The sequence below is a fragment of the Python bivittatus genome, unplaced genomic scaffold (assembly GCF_059951505.1).
Source record: "Python bivittatus isolate LINGU-HERP-01145 unplaced genomic scaffold, Pbiv_v1 ctg000080_np1212, whole genome shotgun sequence".
Lineage (NCBI taxonomy): Eukaryota > Metazoa > Chordata > Lepidosauria > Squamata > Pythonidae > Python > Python bivittatus.
Window position 1 is genome coordinate 90,605,897 of NW_028277035.1, and position 18,097 is coordinate 90,623,993.

Consider the following 18,097-nt stretch of genomic DNA (forward strand, 5'->3'; position numbering starts at 1 on the left):
GTTTCGGAAGTGGTTTGCCATGGCCTCCTTCCTAGAGCAGAGCCCAGGTGGCGAGCGCAGGAGGCGGGGTTTCCGTTGCTTCGCGCCTTTTTCAGGCAAGCGCGGCTTCCACGTTACCGGCAACTGGTCCCGTCTCCCGTGCAAGGCCCCGCCAGTATTTTTCCTCCCACCAGGGTGAGAGTCCCCATTTATCTACTCACGGGAGTTTTCGAGCTGCTGGGCTGGCACAAGCTGGGGAGGAGACAGGAGCTTACTCTGGTGCGCCAAGCTGGGCTCGAACCGCTGAAGTGTCGACCATTTCTGGCCGGCAACTTTCAGCATCATTAAGGCGCTGCGCCACTGCGTCCCCCAAAAAGTAACTTCCTTCGAGCCGGAATCGAACCAGCGACCTAAGGATGACTCAAGCAGATCTTCTACAGTCCTCCGCTCTACCAGCTGAGCTATCGAAGGAACATTAGCCTAGGGTATTAGGAAGTACAAAAGAATCGTCCCATGAAAATTAATGGTACGTTACATTGGTCGAAAAAAGTTATGGATGCATTGACTCTAGTCTACTGTCACCTAAAACGTAGACAGGGACTCACACGTGGGTGCTGTGCAGTCACTCCTCTGGGTTGGCAGGAGCTGGGGAGGAGACAAGAGCTTACTCTGGTGCACCAAGCTGGGCTCGAACCGCTGAAGTGTCGACCATTTCTGGCCGGCAACTTGCAGCGTCATTAAGCCGCTGCGCCACTGCGTCCCCCAAAAAGTAATTTCCTTCGAGCCGGAATCGAACCAGCGACCTAAGGATGACTCAAGCAGATCTTCTACAGTCCTCTGCTCTACCAGCTGAGCTATCGAAGGAACATTAGCCTAGGGTATTAGGAAGCACAAAAGAATCGTCCCATGAAAATTAATGGTGCGTTACATTGGTCGAAAAAAGTTATGGATGCATCGACTCTAGTCTACTGTCACCTAAAACGTAGACAGGGACTCACACGTGGGTGCTGTGCAGTCACTCCTCTGGGTTGGCAGGAGCTGGGGAGGAAGCAGGAGCTCGCTCTGCTGCGCAGAGCTGGGCTTGAACCGCTGAAGTGTCGACCATTTCTGGCCGGCAACTTTCAGCGTCATTAAGCCGCTGCGCCACTGCGTCCCCTAAAAAATATAAATAGACATTGTAATATTTTCTTGCTGCCCCTCAGTGGATCATGTTGCACACCCTCTGGGGGGGTGTGCAGTCCGCCTTAGGGACCATTGCTCTAGGGGGCTGGGACGGTAGCAGCTGAGGTAGTGGAAAGAGGAAATGGCCCTGAGGTACAGGAGGAAGACTCGCTACCAAGACAGCAGTCAGATAAAAGAAACTTGAGTCTGGGGTAGAACGGTAAGCTGAGAAAGCGTTTCAGACAAGACCCTCCCTAGTTCTCGCAAGGCTAAAGAGAGGGAGGGGGAAGCACATTCAGACTTGCAAGATTCTGCTACTATATCTTTATAATAAAAAGTAATACTGGCCTGCGTGCTTTTGGTTTCTGAGTCTGGTCTACCTTGAAAGGTCGACATTTAGGGGAAGGGGGCTTGGAAAACCAGGGGGGGATCAAGCTGGTGGGATATGCTACAAATAGAGGTGAGGATGGGAGGGCCAGTTGATGGGCCCTTGCCTTCCCCTTCTTGCTTTCTCTGAATGTTGTTGTGTCCCAAACGTAGAAGAATAAAAACATTTCCAAATTGCATTTCATTGGCAGTTGACCATAAACAATGCAGAAGAAACATTGGAATGGGATCGTTTGTTCCAGGTTCATAACAAAACGTTTCCATTTTGGGCATAGTCCGGTCTAAACCTTGGCAAGGGTTTGTTTTGTTCTGGGGGTAGGTTAGCACATTTGGTGGGGCGAGACGATTGCATTAGTGGGTGATTCAAGACATTTGCAGTTCAGGAATTGCAGAGGGCACGTGTGTGAACCCAGCCAGGTTGTTCTACAAACCCAACCAATAAATCATGGGCCCATCTGCTGAGCAAAAGCACCCTAGTTCAGCTTAATTAAACGGGTGATGTGGTTTTATTCTCCATCTTTGCGTTCTTTACCACAGTGTGCCTCAACCTTGGCCGCTTGAAGCTGTGTGGACTTCAACTCCCAGAATTCCCCAGCCAGCCATGCTGGCTGGGGAATTCTGGAAGTTGAAGTCCACACAGCTTCAAGCGGCCAAGGTTGAGCAACGCTGCTCCACAAGATGGCTTGGACCAAGAGCCCAGTGCTCTCCTGCTACGTTAGCCAACCTTGATAGATGGCCCTAAACCCCCAGAGCACCCGTTTGAAGGACCAGGGAGCTCCAGAAGCGTGTTAGGAAACAAACTCCTTTAGGGATGGACCCGCCGTACAGTACTTCTTCACGCGACCAGTAAAAGAACCCGGATCTCTAGGTGACACTGCAGAAACATGTTTGCAAGATCTGCAACGGAAGCTCTGAGGAGCTGGACCGTTTCCGGGATCCCCTCTCCAGGAGGGCAGCACGGGGGTCCGGGGAAAAACAAAGCCGGGTTAGGTCCTCTGCCTCCTCGTTCCTCCTCCTGATTGGCCGGGGAGGGGGATTGCAGCATAGCGGGGGGGCTGGTTAGGATGCTCGGCCCAATCGCGCGAGGCCCGTCTGCGTTTTCTTCGGGACTCGCACCCGGCTTGTCCTTTGGGGTATTTTCGCGCAGCAGCGCGAAGGAGAGGGCGCCCAGCGGGCGGTGAGTTGGGGACATTAACCCCCTTCCTAAGGCTGGACGCAAGGTACTTTGCCTGTACTAGCTGCGGGTGTCCATACAGGGGGCTTGAGCACGCATGCGTCCTTTCTCCCCCTCTGGAAAACCTCCAACAGGAAGGACGCAAGGGATGGGTACTCGGTTCATGTTTCTGTTTCCCTGCCCTGACTTCGCTGGCCGCCGGTGCAGGTAAAGGACCGGGGGTTGCAACCTCCACCCCTTTTAACAGCTTCTCTCCACCCGTCCCCGCCGTCGGATCGAGCCTGGGGGACGGAAGGGCGCGGTGAGTCGTCCAGCGAGCCGGAGTCTTTGTGCTCGGCCGCGGACGGGCGGGTGCGCGCGCGCCGACCCCGGCCCAGGCGATGCGCGCGCCGCGCCGGCGGGGTTTCCTCCGGCCCCCCGGCTTAAAGGGCCGGCCCCGAGATCCCCTTTGCAAAGGGAAGGTTGCGATGTTGCTCCGGCTGAGGTCGGTTGCTCGCTTTACTCGGGAGTAAGACCGGTCGTGACGAACGTCAGGCCCTGCGGCTGGGTGATAGCTCCGTTGGGACGCCAAGCGCTCTTTTGGCCAAGGAGGTTTACTCTGGAGTAGACACAGAACCGAGGGTGCTGTTGGGCCTCGGCGGCGTGGTTTGCTGCAACCAGCTAGCCTCTCTGCCAGCCATAAATGTAGCGGATTGGGTTGCTCGCTGCCTGACTTGCGCCTTTGAAGAGGGAGATCAGAAGTCGTCTTTGGCAGCTGTCAAGATTGTGGGCCTAGAGAGGGAGAGAGATGCCTGGGAGCATCTTGACCTGAGGAGTCGCCAGGTCCTTGCTGCCTGCTGTTCCTCCTCAGGATTTGGCCTTGACAAGAGGCCTCTGGACTAGTAGGTGGCTGGGTGCACCACAATGTGGTCCCAACCGAGCCTCTGCGATTAGTTTGTGGTTCAAAGTACCTTGGGCGTGCAGAAAATTGGTTTAATTGGTTTAACCCCCTAAGCTATGGTTACATTAAGCAGCGTTAAGTTGTGTGGGAGGGTGTCATGGTATGTGAGAATGACCTTGGGAGTCAGGAGAACAGCTGCAGACTAGAAGGGATCTCAGCCCACAGAAGCAGAGGGGATGTGGAAAGCATTTCAGAAAGGACCCTCTCTAGTTTTCTGGAAAGTAAAGGCAAGGGAGGGGAGAAGTGCTTTCAGACTTGGAAGATTCTGTTACTGTAACCTTACAATAAAGATAGAGCTAGTAGGCATGGTTGTGCTTCTTGTCTGGACTACCTTGAAGGGCGGACAGAGAGACAAAACCTGTCCAGATGTCTTTTTATTTACCCTCAATTTCAGAGGCAATATGGCTCTGGATATGGGGGCTCAGAAATAGGAGCAGGCAGATGTTCTGCTTGTGAGCTTCCTGTCACATCTGGCAAGCTGCTGTGGGAACAGAGTGCTGGAATAAAGAAGCTTTGGCTGATCCAGAGGGCTTGCCCTCACTCCAAGAATGAAGAGAGGGAGGGTGGCATGCATATCTATCTATCTATCTATCTATCTATCTATCTATCTATCTATCTATCTATCTATCTTTTATTAAGTATGCAGGACTTAACGAGATGCAGGTTTGGGAAGAAGTGGTTGGAAGAAAGAAAAGGAAAGATTTCCTTAATGATGATTTGTATCTCTCTTAAAGAAAAAGGCCTACCAGGGTATGAAGTAGGAAGCTTGAGAGCACAAAAGAAACTGCTGATTTCTCTCCTCCCATCTCCCCCTTGTACTTCATGGGCTGCTTCCTCACCAGTAATTTATATAGGGCCACTGTGGCCCTATATAAAGCCTGTCTCCATACGTGGTTTCTCTGCCTCTACAGCAGCAGCTGGGGATGCTGTTTGATGCTGTAAATCAGGGCTTTGAAAGTGGCCCTACAGATCAGTGGAAGAGGAACACAATGCGTGTAAAAAAGAACAATAAAATGTGCTCCCAGCAAGACGGAGAGCTGGGAAAGGCTTGGATTCTGAGCCAAGCTTTCCCAGTTTTATACCATCTATGATGGCTGGACTACAATGCCCATCACCCTAGTTTTGCTGAAGGGTTGATGGGATATAGTCCCAGCATTCCTGGATGAACCAGGTTAAATGCTGGCTTTCCTTCTAGACCAATATTTCTCAACCATGGGAACTTTAAGATGTGTGGACTTCAGTTCCTAGAATTCCCCAGCCAGCGTGGTTGAGAAATAGTGGTCTAGGCATTGAGAGGAGAGCAGCAATTGTTCCCCAAAGGGCCTCCAGAACAGTTTGGTTTTCATTAACTTCAGGAAGGCATCTAGAGGGAGGTGACACCAGAGACTACCAGTGCTGTGACTGAAAAGCAGTGTATTCAGGTGTCAGCCCGTCTTGCTTCACAGAATTGGGGAACTTCAGGCAGTTTTTCCTGGAAGAATCTCTTTGGAAGATCCAATATTAGCTGTTACCTCCCCCCCCCCCCCCCGCTTGTGAATCACAGGAAGTTTATAAGGAAGCCAAGAGACTCTATGGTCCAATTTATTTAAAGCTGGGGAAAAGGATTTTCTCACTCTGCAGAATTGGCTCCCTTCCTTTTCTGCTGTTTTTAAAATGCCTTTGCGTGCTACATGCGGAGCCCCAAGTTCAGATCTTAGCAGCTCCCAGGAGGACTACAGAAGACACTTCTCTGGATGCTTCTCATGATGCTGCCAGTTAGTAACAAACATGGAAACTCACCCCTGTCCCCTCCAATCCCAAAAGAAGGCAAAAAATTGACAGTAGTTGTCCAAAAAACTACTACATGGATCTGCCCATAAAGTTACTACCATTGAGCTGAATTTGAGTGAGACCTACCTTAGAACTTCTGTATGTCTCCTTAAGATCACATATTTATTCATAGATACACACTCGCAATATATTTATTCATAGATACACACTCACACAAACATATGCTTGGATGTTTTTTTTCTACATTTGTTTTTATTTTTTGTTTTCTTTTTTTTCCCTGCATTTTCTAGTTTTCATCTTGATGTTTTGCTGGTTTCAACTGAAAAAAAATGCAATTAAAAGAAAGGATGATAGATGTTCCAAAAGTTCAGGGGCGGGCATCAGTTTAGGAAAGGCTGACCGATGCCCTCTTAAGGCAGTTCCTACCAAGGAAATGCCAAACGGGAAACAAAGTGAACCTCTTTTTCTTCTTCTTTAGGGAGAACCAGCTATGGCATCTGGAGCGCTGATCAAGGAGCTCTCCAATGAAACAGCATGCCCCCTCTGCATGGGCTACTTCAAAAACCAAGTGATGATCGGGGCATGTGGGCACAGTTTCTGTGAAGCGTGCTTGGCTGAATTTTGGAGGGAATCTGACAACGATGCCTGTCCTCAGTGTACCGAAGTGATCCGGCCAAAGAGTTTCAGGCCCAGGTGGCAACTGGGAAGTGTTGTAAAGCTTGAGGAAGGGATCAAGATAGAAGAGGAAGGGGCCATGGGCGAGAAACGCCAGGGGTCCCCCTTAGGCAAGGAAGATGAAGTTCTCATTGGCTTGGTGCATGATGGGTCTCAGGAGCCCTGGGAACAGAATGAGTTTCCCACAGACAAGGCTTCGCAAGAGTATAAGGTAGGAAGTTCTCCCACTGGGTGGCTGCATAGCCTGTGTGATGTCAGCATTCCATCCCTTTCGTATTTTCTCAGTGATCCGTCACATACTCGTGGCAACTTCCCCAAGCTCGTGCCAACTTCCCCTGGGAGTGTTGAACTACTGTGTTCAGATCCCCAGTTGGCTCTGCTGTCACCAAAAAGCAGAACCCAGGATGCTCCAGTAAATTCTCAGGTAACCTGGGAACAATTGCGTATAGTCTCGTGTGTATTCAGTTCATAGCAATAGCACTTTGTTGGAGCCGCTTTCTCACTCACCGTAGTCCTCAACTTACGACCACAATTGGGACCCAAATTTCCATTGCTAAGTGATGCAGTTGTAAAGCACGATGTCACGTGACTGCATTACTTAGTGATGGCAATCCTGGCACTTCCTGTTGCCGTCCTTAAGCAAATTCCACTGGGACCAAGGACCCACCCCAGTCCAAGCTGTTCTGGACTTGGTCCCTCCCAGCCCCTAGCTTCGGTAAGGTAAGGGACTACCTCCCCAATCTTTGCCTTTTTGGCTGCTCTGCATCCTGCCTTGTAGGGTGGCAAGCAGCCCCAAAACTGTGTAGCTCTGGAGCTGCTTGCCACACTGAGGCCTCTGCTGCCGTGCATTCCACTCCCCCAGCTGACCTTCGCTGTCTTCTTACTCCCGCTGCTGATGAGACAAGCCCACCCTGGCCCTTTGTGAGGCAGCTGCTGGCCATGTGAGGCCATCTTCCCCAGGTCTCACAAGGAAACTGTGTGCACGATCTTGAGAAGAAAGCCTCGTGTAGCCAGCAGCTGCCTCACAAAGGATCAACCTGGGCATGCTTGGTCAGCAGTGGAAGCAAGAAGATGGCGAAGGTCAGCTGGGGCAGCAGGAGCTGTGGAGTGAAGGGGGCCAAAAGGTCATAGATGTGGGGGGAGATAGGTGAGGGGAGCACCCCTGCAGTCTTAAGTGAATTTTGATCATGTGACTGTGGGGGCACTGCACAAGTTGTTCAGCTTTGTTTGAACCCTTTGTTCAGCACTGCCGTAACTTTGAACGTTCGCCGAACAAATCGTCGTAACTCAAGGCCTACCTGTAACAGTGAAGATTTTATTTGAGGAGTTAAATGTTGTCATGCGGTAGAGGAAGTGGATTTATTCTTTGTCCCAGAGGATAGGCCCAGAACCAATGGGTTAAAGCTAAAAGGAAGTTGGTTGAGGTTAGACATCAGGAGAAACTTCTAACTGTACAACCCATTGTCCAGTGGAACAGTATGCTACGTGAAGTCTTCAAATAAAGACTGGATGGCTGTCTGTCAGATATGTTTCAGTGGACCCCATACTAAGCAGTGTAGAGAGTAAAGAAGATGACCTGGATGGAGATAAGCCAGATTCATTCCCAGAATGCCAAGGTGAGAAGCAGAAGTCAAGCCCAAAACAATCTGAGAGGAGGAGGGAATGGCTTAGACACCTCCTTAGTTGGATTGATGTCATCCCCACTCTGTATACCAGACCAAGAAAGTAAGTCCAAAGGAAGGTTAAAACTGCTTTGTTATATTGGTTATAGTAAGAGAATCTTGCAAGTCTGATTGTGCTTTAATTCCCCCCCCCCCATACTCTTGTGGAACTAAGGAGCTCTTTATCTGAACCGTTTCCTCCTTCCCTCGGATTGTTTTGGGCTTGAGTTGCACTTTTCACCTCATTGCTCTGGGAACCAATGTGGTTTATCTCCATCCAGGTCATCTTCTTTATTCTCCAGAAGTGGGGAGTTGGACTACATGACCAGTAAGGTCTTTCCAGCTCTCTGTTTCCATGAGTAATAAGAAGTGTTGCATATTGTGTGGTCTGGTAGAAGTTCATGACTGTTTAAGTGCCTATCAGTGGTATGTAAGGCAAGAATGAGTAACTGGAGCTTGCAGCCCTCAATTACATGTGTGTTTATGCACATGCACAGATATATAAATCATGGATGTTTTTGCTCCCCACCAGATCAGGTCATCTCACATGACAAACAGCAGAACAGAGAACTGGCTGAAAATGCATTTGGAGGGATCTTCCTTCATACACTCCATCCTTTCCTTAAACTTGCCGATCAAGGCTCTGAAGTGTGCAAGGACTGAAAGACAGACACACCAATAGATTTACAAAGCAGTGGCCTTTTTCACATACTCTTGGCTTCCAAGAAAGAGAACCTTAAAAAAGACTTTCTGGCAATAAGAAGCAATCCTAAAGTCCACCCATCTCCCCCCACCATGGTGTCCTGAAGATGTTTTGAGCTACAGTGCTGTGAGTTTAAGCCAACAGGGTCAGTGAGGAGTGACAGAAATGGGAGTGCAAATAAACACATGACGCCACGCTAGGGAAGGCTATCACACATCTTGGGTGTCATTGGACACATGCGCACATTTAAAAGTGAATGGGTCATGGCTCAGTGTTAAAGCACATGCTCTGTGTGCAGAAGCTTTGGGGTTCAATCCCCAATATCGCATTTAGGACATTCTGGTCTGAAGCCCTGGAGAATGCCTAGCTGTTGAGACCAGTGTGTTGACCCAAATGAATGAGTGGCTCCAGTATAAAGATCTCCTGTGTTTCTAAGTGGCCACAAAACTCTCTTTTTTGCAAGATGGTGTTGCTACTTGATCTGAGTGGTGTGAGAAGAGAGCACTAAGAACATGCACAATTTGTTCAGATAACCTTGGATTGTAATAGGGTTCTAGACCTGGTTTGATGCCCCTGTAACCAAGGGACTTGAACATTTGCGAGGATTGTCTACTGTGTAGAAGCAAAAATGCATCCTGTGGTCATCTGTAGTGAACTGGAGATGAAAAGGTGATGGGCTTAGTTCTGACTCAATGGTGCATGTTCATTCTGAGTACCAATTTAATATCTCCCCATTTGTGGATACATATCAGGGATATCCACAGTATATGGTAAAAAAAATCAAGGTGGCAACTGGGATGGTGGGATGGAAGCTCTGCCTGTTTTTTATGTGTATCGCACATGTGCTGCACATAAAAAACTGGCCGAATTTCGACCCTGCTACCTCGGCCTCCAATTTGTCTTTTTTGACCACAGCCCACATACCCCCCATATTGTATATATTAGCATTTTTATTGTCTCCCCCCCCCCACTTTATTTTTCCAGATGGCTGATAATGGCGGGGCAGGCTCCAGCCATGGCCGGAAGGGACGGGGCGTTTCATGGCGGCACAAGGAGACCTTAGACTTGTTGGAAATCTGGGGGGAGCAGAAGATCCAGGACCAGCTCCGCAGCAGCCACCGCAATATAGACTTCTTTGAATACATTGCCCAAGAGATGGCTGCCCGCGGCCACCGCCGCACCGCAGTGGAGTGCCGGTCTAAGACCAAAGTCATGCGGCTGGAATATAAGCGAGTGATTGGCCACAATTCCAGGGCCGGGAACAACAAGGTGACTTGCCCTTTTTACAAGCAGCTGCATCGCATCCTTCGCGGTGATGCCAGTGTGACTCCGAAGCGGGTTTCGCGAAGCCTGAATTTCAAGCGTGTGCCCGAGCAGGCAGCCGTAGTTGATCTCCCAGTTCTCAAGGAGCCCTTCCCACAGATGGAGCTTGACGTAGTTAATCCCACAGAGGAAGAAAGCGCCAGTAAGTTCGCTGGGCTGTAATAGCGAGCTGTAGTTAACGAATGGAGTCCTGTTTGTGCGTGTGCCTGCGTGCGTATATCTACACACACGTATAACCCACATGTGGGTGTGATCCCTACAGCTGGAAACATCTCCCTTGGCACCTGCTTATTCTGCTTTTTAAATTGTTTAAAAGTGGCTTTAATGCTAAACCCGATGAAATAGGAAGCTGCTGTGTTGAAGTGTGCCCCCACAGATCTTTGTAAAAAGCAAAATGAAGTATTAAAAAGTGAAATACAGTTTAGATTAATCTAAAATAATGGAAATAACAGCAAATAAATATGGTGAGTAATATTAACAGATAGATAGTCAATATCTTGAGGGGCTTCAGCGCGTGGTAGGGAGTAATTTTATGGTAAAGAAAGATTTTAGGATAGGATGTAACTACTATGGCAGCCATTTCATAATTGGAGTAATCTCCTTGTAGTTGCCAGTTTATTTTTTTTTAGCTCTCCAAACTGCCTATGTTCAGTTGCAGAAACTGCATTTTCTGTTTTCATTATAATGTATTGAGCCATTATAATTTAGTGGGGTTGCTTCTGTGGATGAGTTTGTGGAAAGGAACAACAAGAACAACAAAAACTTGTGAAAAAAATGGGCATTCATGTCGGCATTTTATCATTCAGAAAGAACACCAAGTATATGCTTGGACAGTTTGAAGCCTAACGCGCCTATGATTGCTGTTTTATTTTTAAAATATTTAAAATAAAGCCTACCTTCAAAGCCAATCTAAAATAAACTACTGTGAAATCCAACAATTCTGGTAACTCTTAGTGTGATGGATTTTTCAGGCAGGGCCTTTTGCCTTCGAAATATTGATTTTAAAGGATTGAACTATGAGAAAAATATATCTTTGGGTGAGATTCCACAGAACCACCACATCCTCAGAAACAAATAATACATTCTAACTTCAACAAGCGCGTTATCTTAAATGCAAAACAACTCTTTCAGCCGCCTTTTCGTTTTGCTGTGTCTTCTGAACGGTACCGTATTTTTCCGTCAATAAGATGCACCCCATGTACAAGACGCCCCCCACTTTTCCAGCCCAAAATTAAAAAAATCAATATTTTAAAGATAGTGCAGAACACATTTTTATTTAGTAATTATAACTAAACTTGACCTGATACACTCGGTGGGAGGAGGTCCAAACCGTCTCTCTGCAGCTCTGTTTCCAGGCTCTTTTGCAAAACTGATTACATTCAGTCACGAGTGAAACTGCCGATAGCTTGTCTCTGCAAACAGCCTTCCTCCAATTGGTTTGTTCAGCATCAGCTGACGTCAGTTACATCAGGCTCGTGATTGGAGGAAGTCTGTTTGGGAGACAAGCTATTTCACTCGTGATTGGAGGCTAGCAATAGGAGGAAGCCTCTCTGCAGAAACAAAGTATGGGCAGTTTTGCAACCGCACGGTTCTCTCCTTGGCTGACTTCCTTGAATAAGACGCCCTTCAATTTTTAGCGTAAGGATTTTAGAAAAAAGTATCGTCTTATAGTCGGAAAATACGGTATATCATTTGTCTTAAAATGTCAACGATCTGAATTCATACCAGTTGTAAGGCTGGTTCTTCAGTACTAAGTGAAACATGTATGATTCCATTCTACTATTTTAGAGAGATTTTCATCATTGACCAGGGAAGGGGATATTAGAGTATGGTGACATTCAGATTGTGTGAAAGGGAAAATGTGGGGTGCCATTTTAAAGGCAGTGACGGACTTGTTCGTTTTATTCTGCACCTTGCACAGGAGATGTGATTGCTTCTGAGAGCAGTGTGGGAGAAGGAACAGCAGAAACTGGAGCGAATGACATCATCCAGATTGAGGAAGAAGGCAGCAGTGTTGGAAGTGGTCAGTAGCCTTCTCTCTTTTTTGTAGTAGTTTTTATTAAAGTTTAAAATGCAAAGATAAAAAGACTAATACGAACTAAAAGAAAAAAGAAAAAAGGGCAGAGAGGAAAAAAAGGGGGGAAATGAAGAAAAGGGTTATATAAAGAAATGACTTCCCCCTTCATCAAGGCAAGTAGGAAAAAAATCAGGAATTTATCACGTTCTCTAAATTTCAAAGAAAGATCTCTTCATCCCATATCTCATATTTTATCTATTTACAAATAATAAAGCCTCGTCATTTCAATGTTAATCAGCAAAGGTCCATTAAGAGTTACCAGAAATAACTATGTATTATATTAACCTTAAACAAATAGATCAATTTCATGTTCCTTTACTTTACACGGTAATTTATCATTTTCTCTAAAAACACAACAAAAAACCCTCTTCTTCCCATATCTTACTTCATATCTATAAACAAATCTTTAAAGCCTTGTCATTCAAACTTAATCAAGAAAAATTCTATTAAGAGGTACCAGAAGCAGCATATTGAAAATCTTGATCTTTAATCCGTTCAAATAGTGTCCCACAAGTTAATTTCTTATCATTTTCTCGTCATCTCCTCTCAGAAACTCCTTTGCAGGTTTCACTTTCTTTCAGTTTTAACACCATGTCTTATCACTTTCTCTAAAAATACAACAAAAAATATCTTCTTCCCGTATCTTATCTATAAACAAATCTTAAAAGCCTTGTCATTCAGTCCTGGTCAAGAAAAACCCATTAAAAGCTACTAGAAAAAAAAAATCATAAGTATGTTAACCTTGATCGAATAAGTCAATTTTATATTCCTTCTTTTTTGCTTTTAAAAGTTTTGTTGTTCATTCCTTAGTGTCCCAAAAGCTGATTTCTTTTTATTCTCTCTTTGTCTTTTCTCAGGAACTCCTTCATAAGTATAACACATCTCTTTTGTAAGTCCAAAATAAGAGTCACTTTTATTGTCTTGTCCAACTCACTGTTCTGATTTGTGTGTCCCTTTTAGCTATTAAAACATCAGCCGGTTTCATTTGTATGTCCTGTGTAACATCCTTATCAATATAATTCTTATAGCTTGTCATATTTAAATCCATATCCAAAATGGCCTGATTCTCAGTTATATCCTCTTCTGTCTTCTCTTTTAAACCCATTTTTACAGTAACAGACAATCTTAAGAGAAAGTTCTGAGTATATTATTGCCAAATATCCTTAAATTCATCCAGAGTTGAAATACTTTTCTCCATTCTGTATTAGTTAATCTTTTCTCCTTTAATTGTAATCTTTAGTTCTTTCTAGTTGCCTCAAGGTCTCATCATGTTTTTCTCTAATCCACAACATTTTCCCATGGAAAGATTTCTTACACTTATATCCAAAATCTTCATATATATTTTAATAGGATTTTAAACAACCCACAGGAAGGATTTGTATAATTAATTTCAAAATCATATTTCCAGTCAATCTGGCCTGTTAATCCATTTGTAACTTTCCAGAATCAATATTCTAATCACCCTTTTGCTGTTTATTTCAGAATATTTTTTTTCTTTAAGTTCTTAAACTTACATGAAACTTCTTTTGCAGAGAATTGAAGGAGAATCACCCGGTATTAAGAACTTCTGAAGATTCTTAACCTCCAAAAAGTAGTTAGCAAGCCATTTCCAGAAGTGATTAAGAGAGGAAGTGGGCAAACCCAGTGTCCATTTGAAGGCGTTGAACTGTGGCTTAGGCAAGATGACTTTCTCCCAGCTCCCAGAGCTCTGAAACCCATGGGAGACTGCTGTTTTATGGTCTCCTCATGGGGAGCCTCTGTAAGGAGCACTTCTGAACAATCCTGGTCCTCTCCTTGATCCAGAGAGGAGTTTGGGGGGCCAATCCATTTACCGACTCCTCTTTCCACCATGGCCATCGGCTCTGGTGTGTGCGGAGCCATCTTTAGACTGCCATTGTTTCCCCAGAAGTAGCCTTCTCATTGACTACCTTACTGGGAATGAGAGAGATGCCAGTCTATCCAGATATGGTATTGTGGCTCAGGGTTTGGGATTAATTGTAACAGAATCAGGAACTGTTGTTTTTCTGAATGTGGTAGAAAATTCACCACAAAAGTACCAACAACTGGAGAGGGCCTAACAATTGTTTCATTAGTTCCAAAGCTAGCGGGTTATGGTGAGTCACCAGTCTTCTGCATCCCAAGTGTACATAGTTCTTCCATGGAATGTTAATCAAAGACAGTTCAAGCATTATGAGCCTACGCTAGCAGAAGATCCCAGGTACAGAAAACAATCCTTTATAATTGATAAGGAAGCGAGATAACCACCATGAGTATCCTTCCTGGCATGCAATCACTACAGAAACATCCATACATGTAGAAGGGAAGCAAAGCAGGTTCGATATGTGAGTTGAACCAAGGTGCCAATGTTATTCTGACAGGTTGACCTTGTGTTTACAAGGAGGAGATGAGGAGGCACAGCGTGATATATCCTTGACTCTTTCAAGATGGGAACTCTACAGTCAGTTACTCACGACCCAGGTGCAGATTGGCACAAGAATAACAGTTCCATTCCAAAAGCCCATTAAATGAGGGTACCACAAAGAGTATTAAAGAAACAGACACGCCATGCTGATTCAACCCAATTTCTCATTCCAACCCACCACATGACTCAGCTTGGTGAGGCTCTTTAAGGGCTTGCTGTTGTTTGATGTGTTTTGCCCAGGCAAATATACTGCCTTCTATCCTGTTGTGCAGTGCTGGTGGAAGGTGGCATTCCCATGTGAAAACACAGCTCTGTTTTAAGCCTGACTTCAGTTTTATATCTGTTATTTTGCTTTCCCCATTATTTCTGCCGCAGGAAAAGACTTGGATTCTCAGAGGCTCCAAATGAACCTGGAGGTTCAAGATCCCCTAGAGAGTTTGGGTATGTATTGTTGTGTCCCCACTTTTTTTTTTTTTTGCATGGTATTTGGAGGAGTGACTTCCTAAATGGCAGAAACTGGGTGGGATACAGATGGCTTAGTGTGAGGATGGGCATTGTCCTTCAAATCCCCGCCCCCTGCCCAGTTTTCCAAAAAATGCAGTTTGGATTTATTTTGTTTTAATTTATTTCCCCTACCTCCCCCCACCCCAGATCCAGCTATGACCACTTCAAAGACGGTGGTGTCTCCTGCCACGCGGCTGTCCTTGATAAGGGCCAGGAAGAAGAAGGGGGAACGGGCAGAGAGCATGTTTGAACTCTTCATGCAGGAATCCAGAGAGGAGTTTGGGAAAGAGCAGGAGGAGAGGAGCCGCAACCGAGCCATGTTTGAAACATTTCTGAAGGTCTTTGAGCAGGATGTGGCTGAAAGCAGGGAAGAGAGGAAACAATGCCTGGAGGCCATGCGGGCAAACTCGGACATTTTACGGGACCTTGTCAGTGGTTTGAGCAAGTTAACTGATACCCTGGTCAGCCAGCAACAGACTGGTACAGGGAACCAGCCTTCCATGAGGCACCCACTGCATTCAGCCACTCACAGCAAGGAGAACTTACCCCAGAGCCCTGCCCCAGTGGCCAGGACAGGAATACAAGAAGCCTTGCCCTCTCACCCCACTAGCTCTACCAGTACCCCACAAAAAAGTGGCTCTCGTAGGCCTGCTCCTGTGATTCACACACCACCTAAAGTTTACAAGGAGATTTTCTGAAACATCTTCTGGGCACCCTTTAAAGAGCAGAAAGCGCCATCGAGTTTGAAAAAGCTTGAACAATTTAAAACAAACCTTTTACTAAACCACAGAGAAGATCCTTCTGATCATCTCCTCCCCACCATCTCCACCTGTCCAGCAGACTCTCTGAACTCCCAAGGTGCCTTCAGCATTGCTAATCAACTGCTCCAGAACAATTATAGGGTGGGGGGAGGGAGGGGTGGGGAGTCCATCTTTAGATGGAGTTTTTAGAACCAATAAGGTCATCTACCCACATTCCTAGATCCTGAAATGTGTGTACTGCTTTGCTCACTTCTCCATTCTAGAGCTTGAAGAGCAGTTAAATCTAAGGCTGAGTCCCTCCGTTTTGCTCTCCAAGTTCAATGTGTTGTCCAGGACACACTAGTTGCACCCTAGTGCCAAAGCAAATAACGGTGACCCTCCGTGGCTGCAAGTTTTTAAAAAACATGGCTTGCATTCTCGTTACTGCTATTGACGTGCTTTATTCCAATAGACCCTCTGCCATGTTCTGCATGTGTCCTCATGTGGAATTGCACATCTGTCTTGAGTAATTTGGGATGATGTTCGACACTTAAAAGGACATTCCTCCCAAGGAAGTCCTACTGTCTCACCGATGGAAACATCCTTCAGTCTTTTGTGACTTCTCCGTGTTGCTCTGCAAAAGATGTCACGATCTCATCCTTGAATACCTCCTCCTTTGGACTCATGGAATGAGTTTGCACATCTTGCTTAGCCATTGTGTGGTTTGCTGGGTTAAGTTACAGGAATGTGACTTGGAGTTGAATGTTGGAGTAGAAAGGAAGCCATAAAATGATGTGTTTTAAGGGACATGGAATTAGGCTAGAAAAGCCTAGGCAAACTGGTGTCCTCTAGATGTTTTGAACTATAAATTGCATCAGAAACACCATTTCTCAAAGTCTGGAGAGACTTCCATTTGATTGGAAGGTGGCCTTACAAAAAAATAATTGCAACGGTGTGTGTCTTGCAGCTGAAGTCCCAGGCGACATAAGGGAGTTTTCTTTCCTCATCTAGACAGATCCCTCCATTACCCATCACCACTGTGACATCTCCTGGCAGATGTCACAGCAGTAAAGAGAGAACTTGCTTATCCAATCCTGAAGAATGAATGAACTGCAAGCTATAACCACTAGGAACCTTGGCACTTGTAAATAAGAGAATTTATTCATATGTATAACACTGGCAAAATTATTCCTGGACATCTTAACTTTCCAAAGCATTTGCATCAGGAGATGGGAGGGGGTCAAGATCCCTTTTAAAAAAGATCTCTTGGGATGGATCTGTTTTGACATAGTGTGTGCCTGAGCTGCTGTCCCAGAGTGTTTTTAACTACTAAAATATCCTTCTCCTGTCTTCATTTTCAAGAGGTGATCAGATGCATCTCTGCATGATACAGGTAGTTCTTGCTTAGCGACCATTCGTTTAACAATGGTTCAAAGTTACGATGGCCTCGGAAAAAGTACTTTATGACCTGTACTCCCACTTATGGCCATCACAAACCATTGCACCGCCCCCCACGGACATGTGATTGTGATTTGCAACCTTTTTTGTGAAGGTTGTTAAGCAAATCACATGATGGTTAAGCAAATTCTGGTAAAAAAGTCCATTGGAACATCTGGATTCACTTAATGACCACATGATTTAGTTTAACAACTAAAATGACCTCAGTGATTTGCTTAACAACTATCGTAGAAATGGTGGTAACATCAGGCCCAGTCATGTGTTGACTCGCTTAACAACCACCCCACTTAATGACCAATTTTCTGGTCCCTATTGTGGTTGTTAAGCAAAGACTACCTGTATATTGCTTGGGTTCACACAACACGCTAGGCTAAAATGTGGTTGGTTGAGTTGTGGTTTCACATGTTGGGGAGAACTGTCATGTCTTAGCAATTTGTATGAACCAGGGATCGTATTAAGCCATAAAGAAGTTGATTTGTCTGAGAATAGCATGTTACGTGAATAGAACAGTTGCATTTTGCTAACCCGGGTTTCCAGTTTAGCATGTTGTATGAATCTAGCCACTAACTCATGCTTATAGCTTCAGGTGGAATACATTTAGTTGTGACAGTAGCGCCTTCATGAGAGACATAGCTGAAAAATAAACACCTGTGTTATCAAAACAAAAGTGCATGGGACTCTACCACTATCCAAGAATTTCTCTCCTTTTCTCCTTGAGTCATTTTTTTTTTTTACAAAGAAGCGGCGTTAATCTCAAATGTTCAGACCTTCCCATTCTGCATGTTCTCTCATCTGAAATGCATTTCTATCCTTCCTCTTCTCTAGGAACTTCAGCTGCCCTACAGGGGTATCCTCTCACTTCATCCCCACAGTTAAAAATTTGTGATATAGGGTGGGTTAAGAAACAGTAACTGATTATCCCAAGGTTACTCAGTGCATTCCATGGTTGAGTGGAGACTTGAACTTAGGATGAACTTCTTGTTGATGAGATTTTTGGGTCTTAACCTACCAGAAAAAGGATGGGTATATGGGTCCCACCCATAATTAATTAATTAATTAATTGATGCAATTTCTATAGCCGCCCATCTCAATCCAAGTGCCTGTGGGTGGAGAACACGTTCAA

General features: G+C 45.5%; 1 protein-coding gene and 2 non-coding genes across 5 annotated transcripts; 1 reads left to right on the forward strand and 2 right to left on the reverse strand.

Moving 5' to 3' along the window:
• Window positions 1-361: 361 nt before the first annotated feature.
• TRNAY-GUA (transfer RNA tyrosine (anticodon GUA)) lies at window positions 362-450 on the reverse strand. Its single transcript is given in 2 exon segments — window positions 362-397; window positions 414-450. It is a non-coding gene; the product is annotated as a tRNA-Tyr (tRNA).
• Window positions 451-754: 304 nt separating this feature from the next.
• Window positions 755-843, reverse strand: TRNAY-GUA (transfer RNA tyrosine (anticodon GUA)). Its single transcript is given in 2 exon segments — window positions 755-790; window positions 807-843. It is a non-coding gene; the product is annotated as a tRNA-Tyr (tRNA).
• Window positions 844-2,358: 1,515 nt separating this feature from the next.
• Window positions 2,359-15,960, forward strand: LOC103052793 (uncharacterized). 3 transcript variants are annotated; one of them, XM_088134666.1, is made up of 6 exons: window positions 2,359-2,704; window positions 5,890-6,297; window positions 9,435-9,915; window positions 11,695-11,796; window positions 14,648-14,713; window positions 14,924-15,960. In XM_088134666.1, exons 2-6 carry the CDS (start codon window positions 5,902-5,904, stop codon window positions 15,472-15,474), a joined length of 1,596 nt encoding a protein of 531 aa, XP_087990792.1. In that variant the 5' UTR covers window positions 2,359-2,704; window positions 5,890-5,901; the 3' UTR covers window positions 15,475-15,960. The 3 variants fall into 3 exon arrangements, with proteins under 3 accessions (XP_087990792.1, XP_007440850.1, XP_087990793.1); XM_007440788.4 differs by lacking the exon at window positions 2,359-2,704 and adding an exon at window positions 2,753-2,908; XM_088134667.1 differs by lacking the exon at window positions 2,359-2,704 and adding an exon at window positions 2,919-3,002.
• The last annotated feature ends 2,137 nt before the right edge of the window (window positions 15,961-18,097 follow it).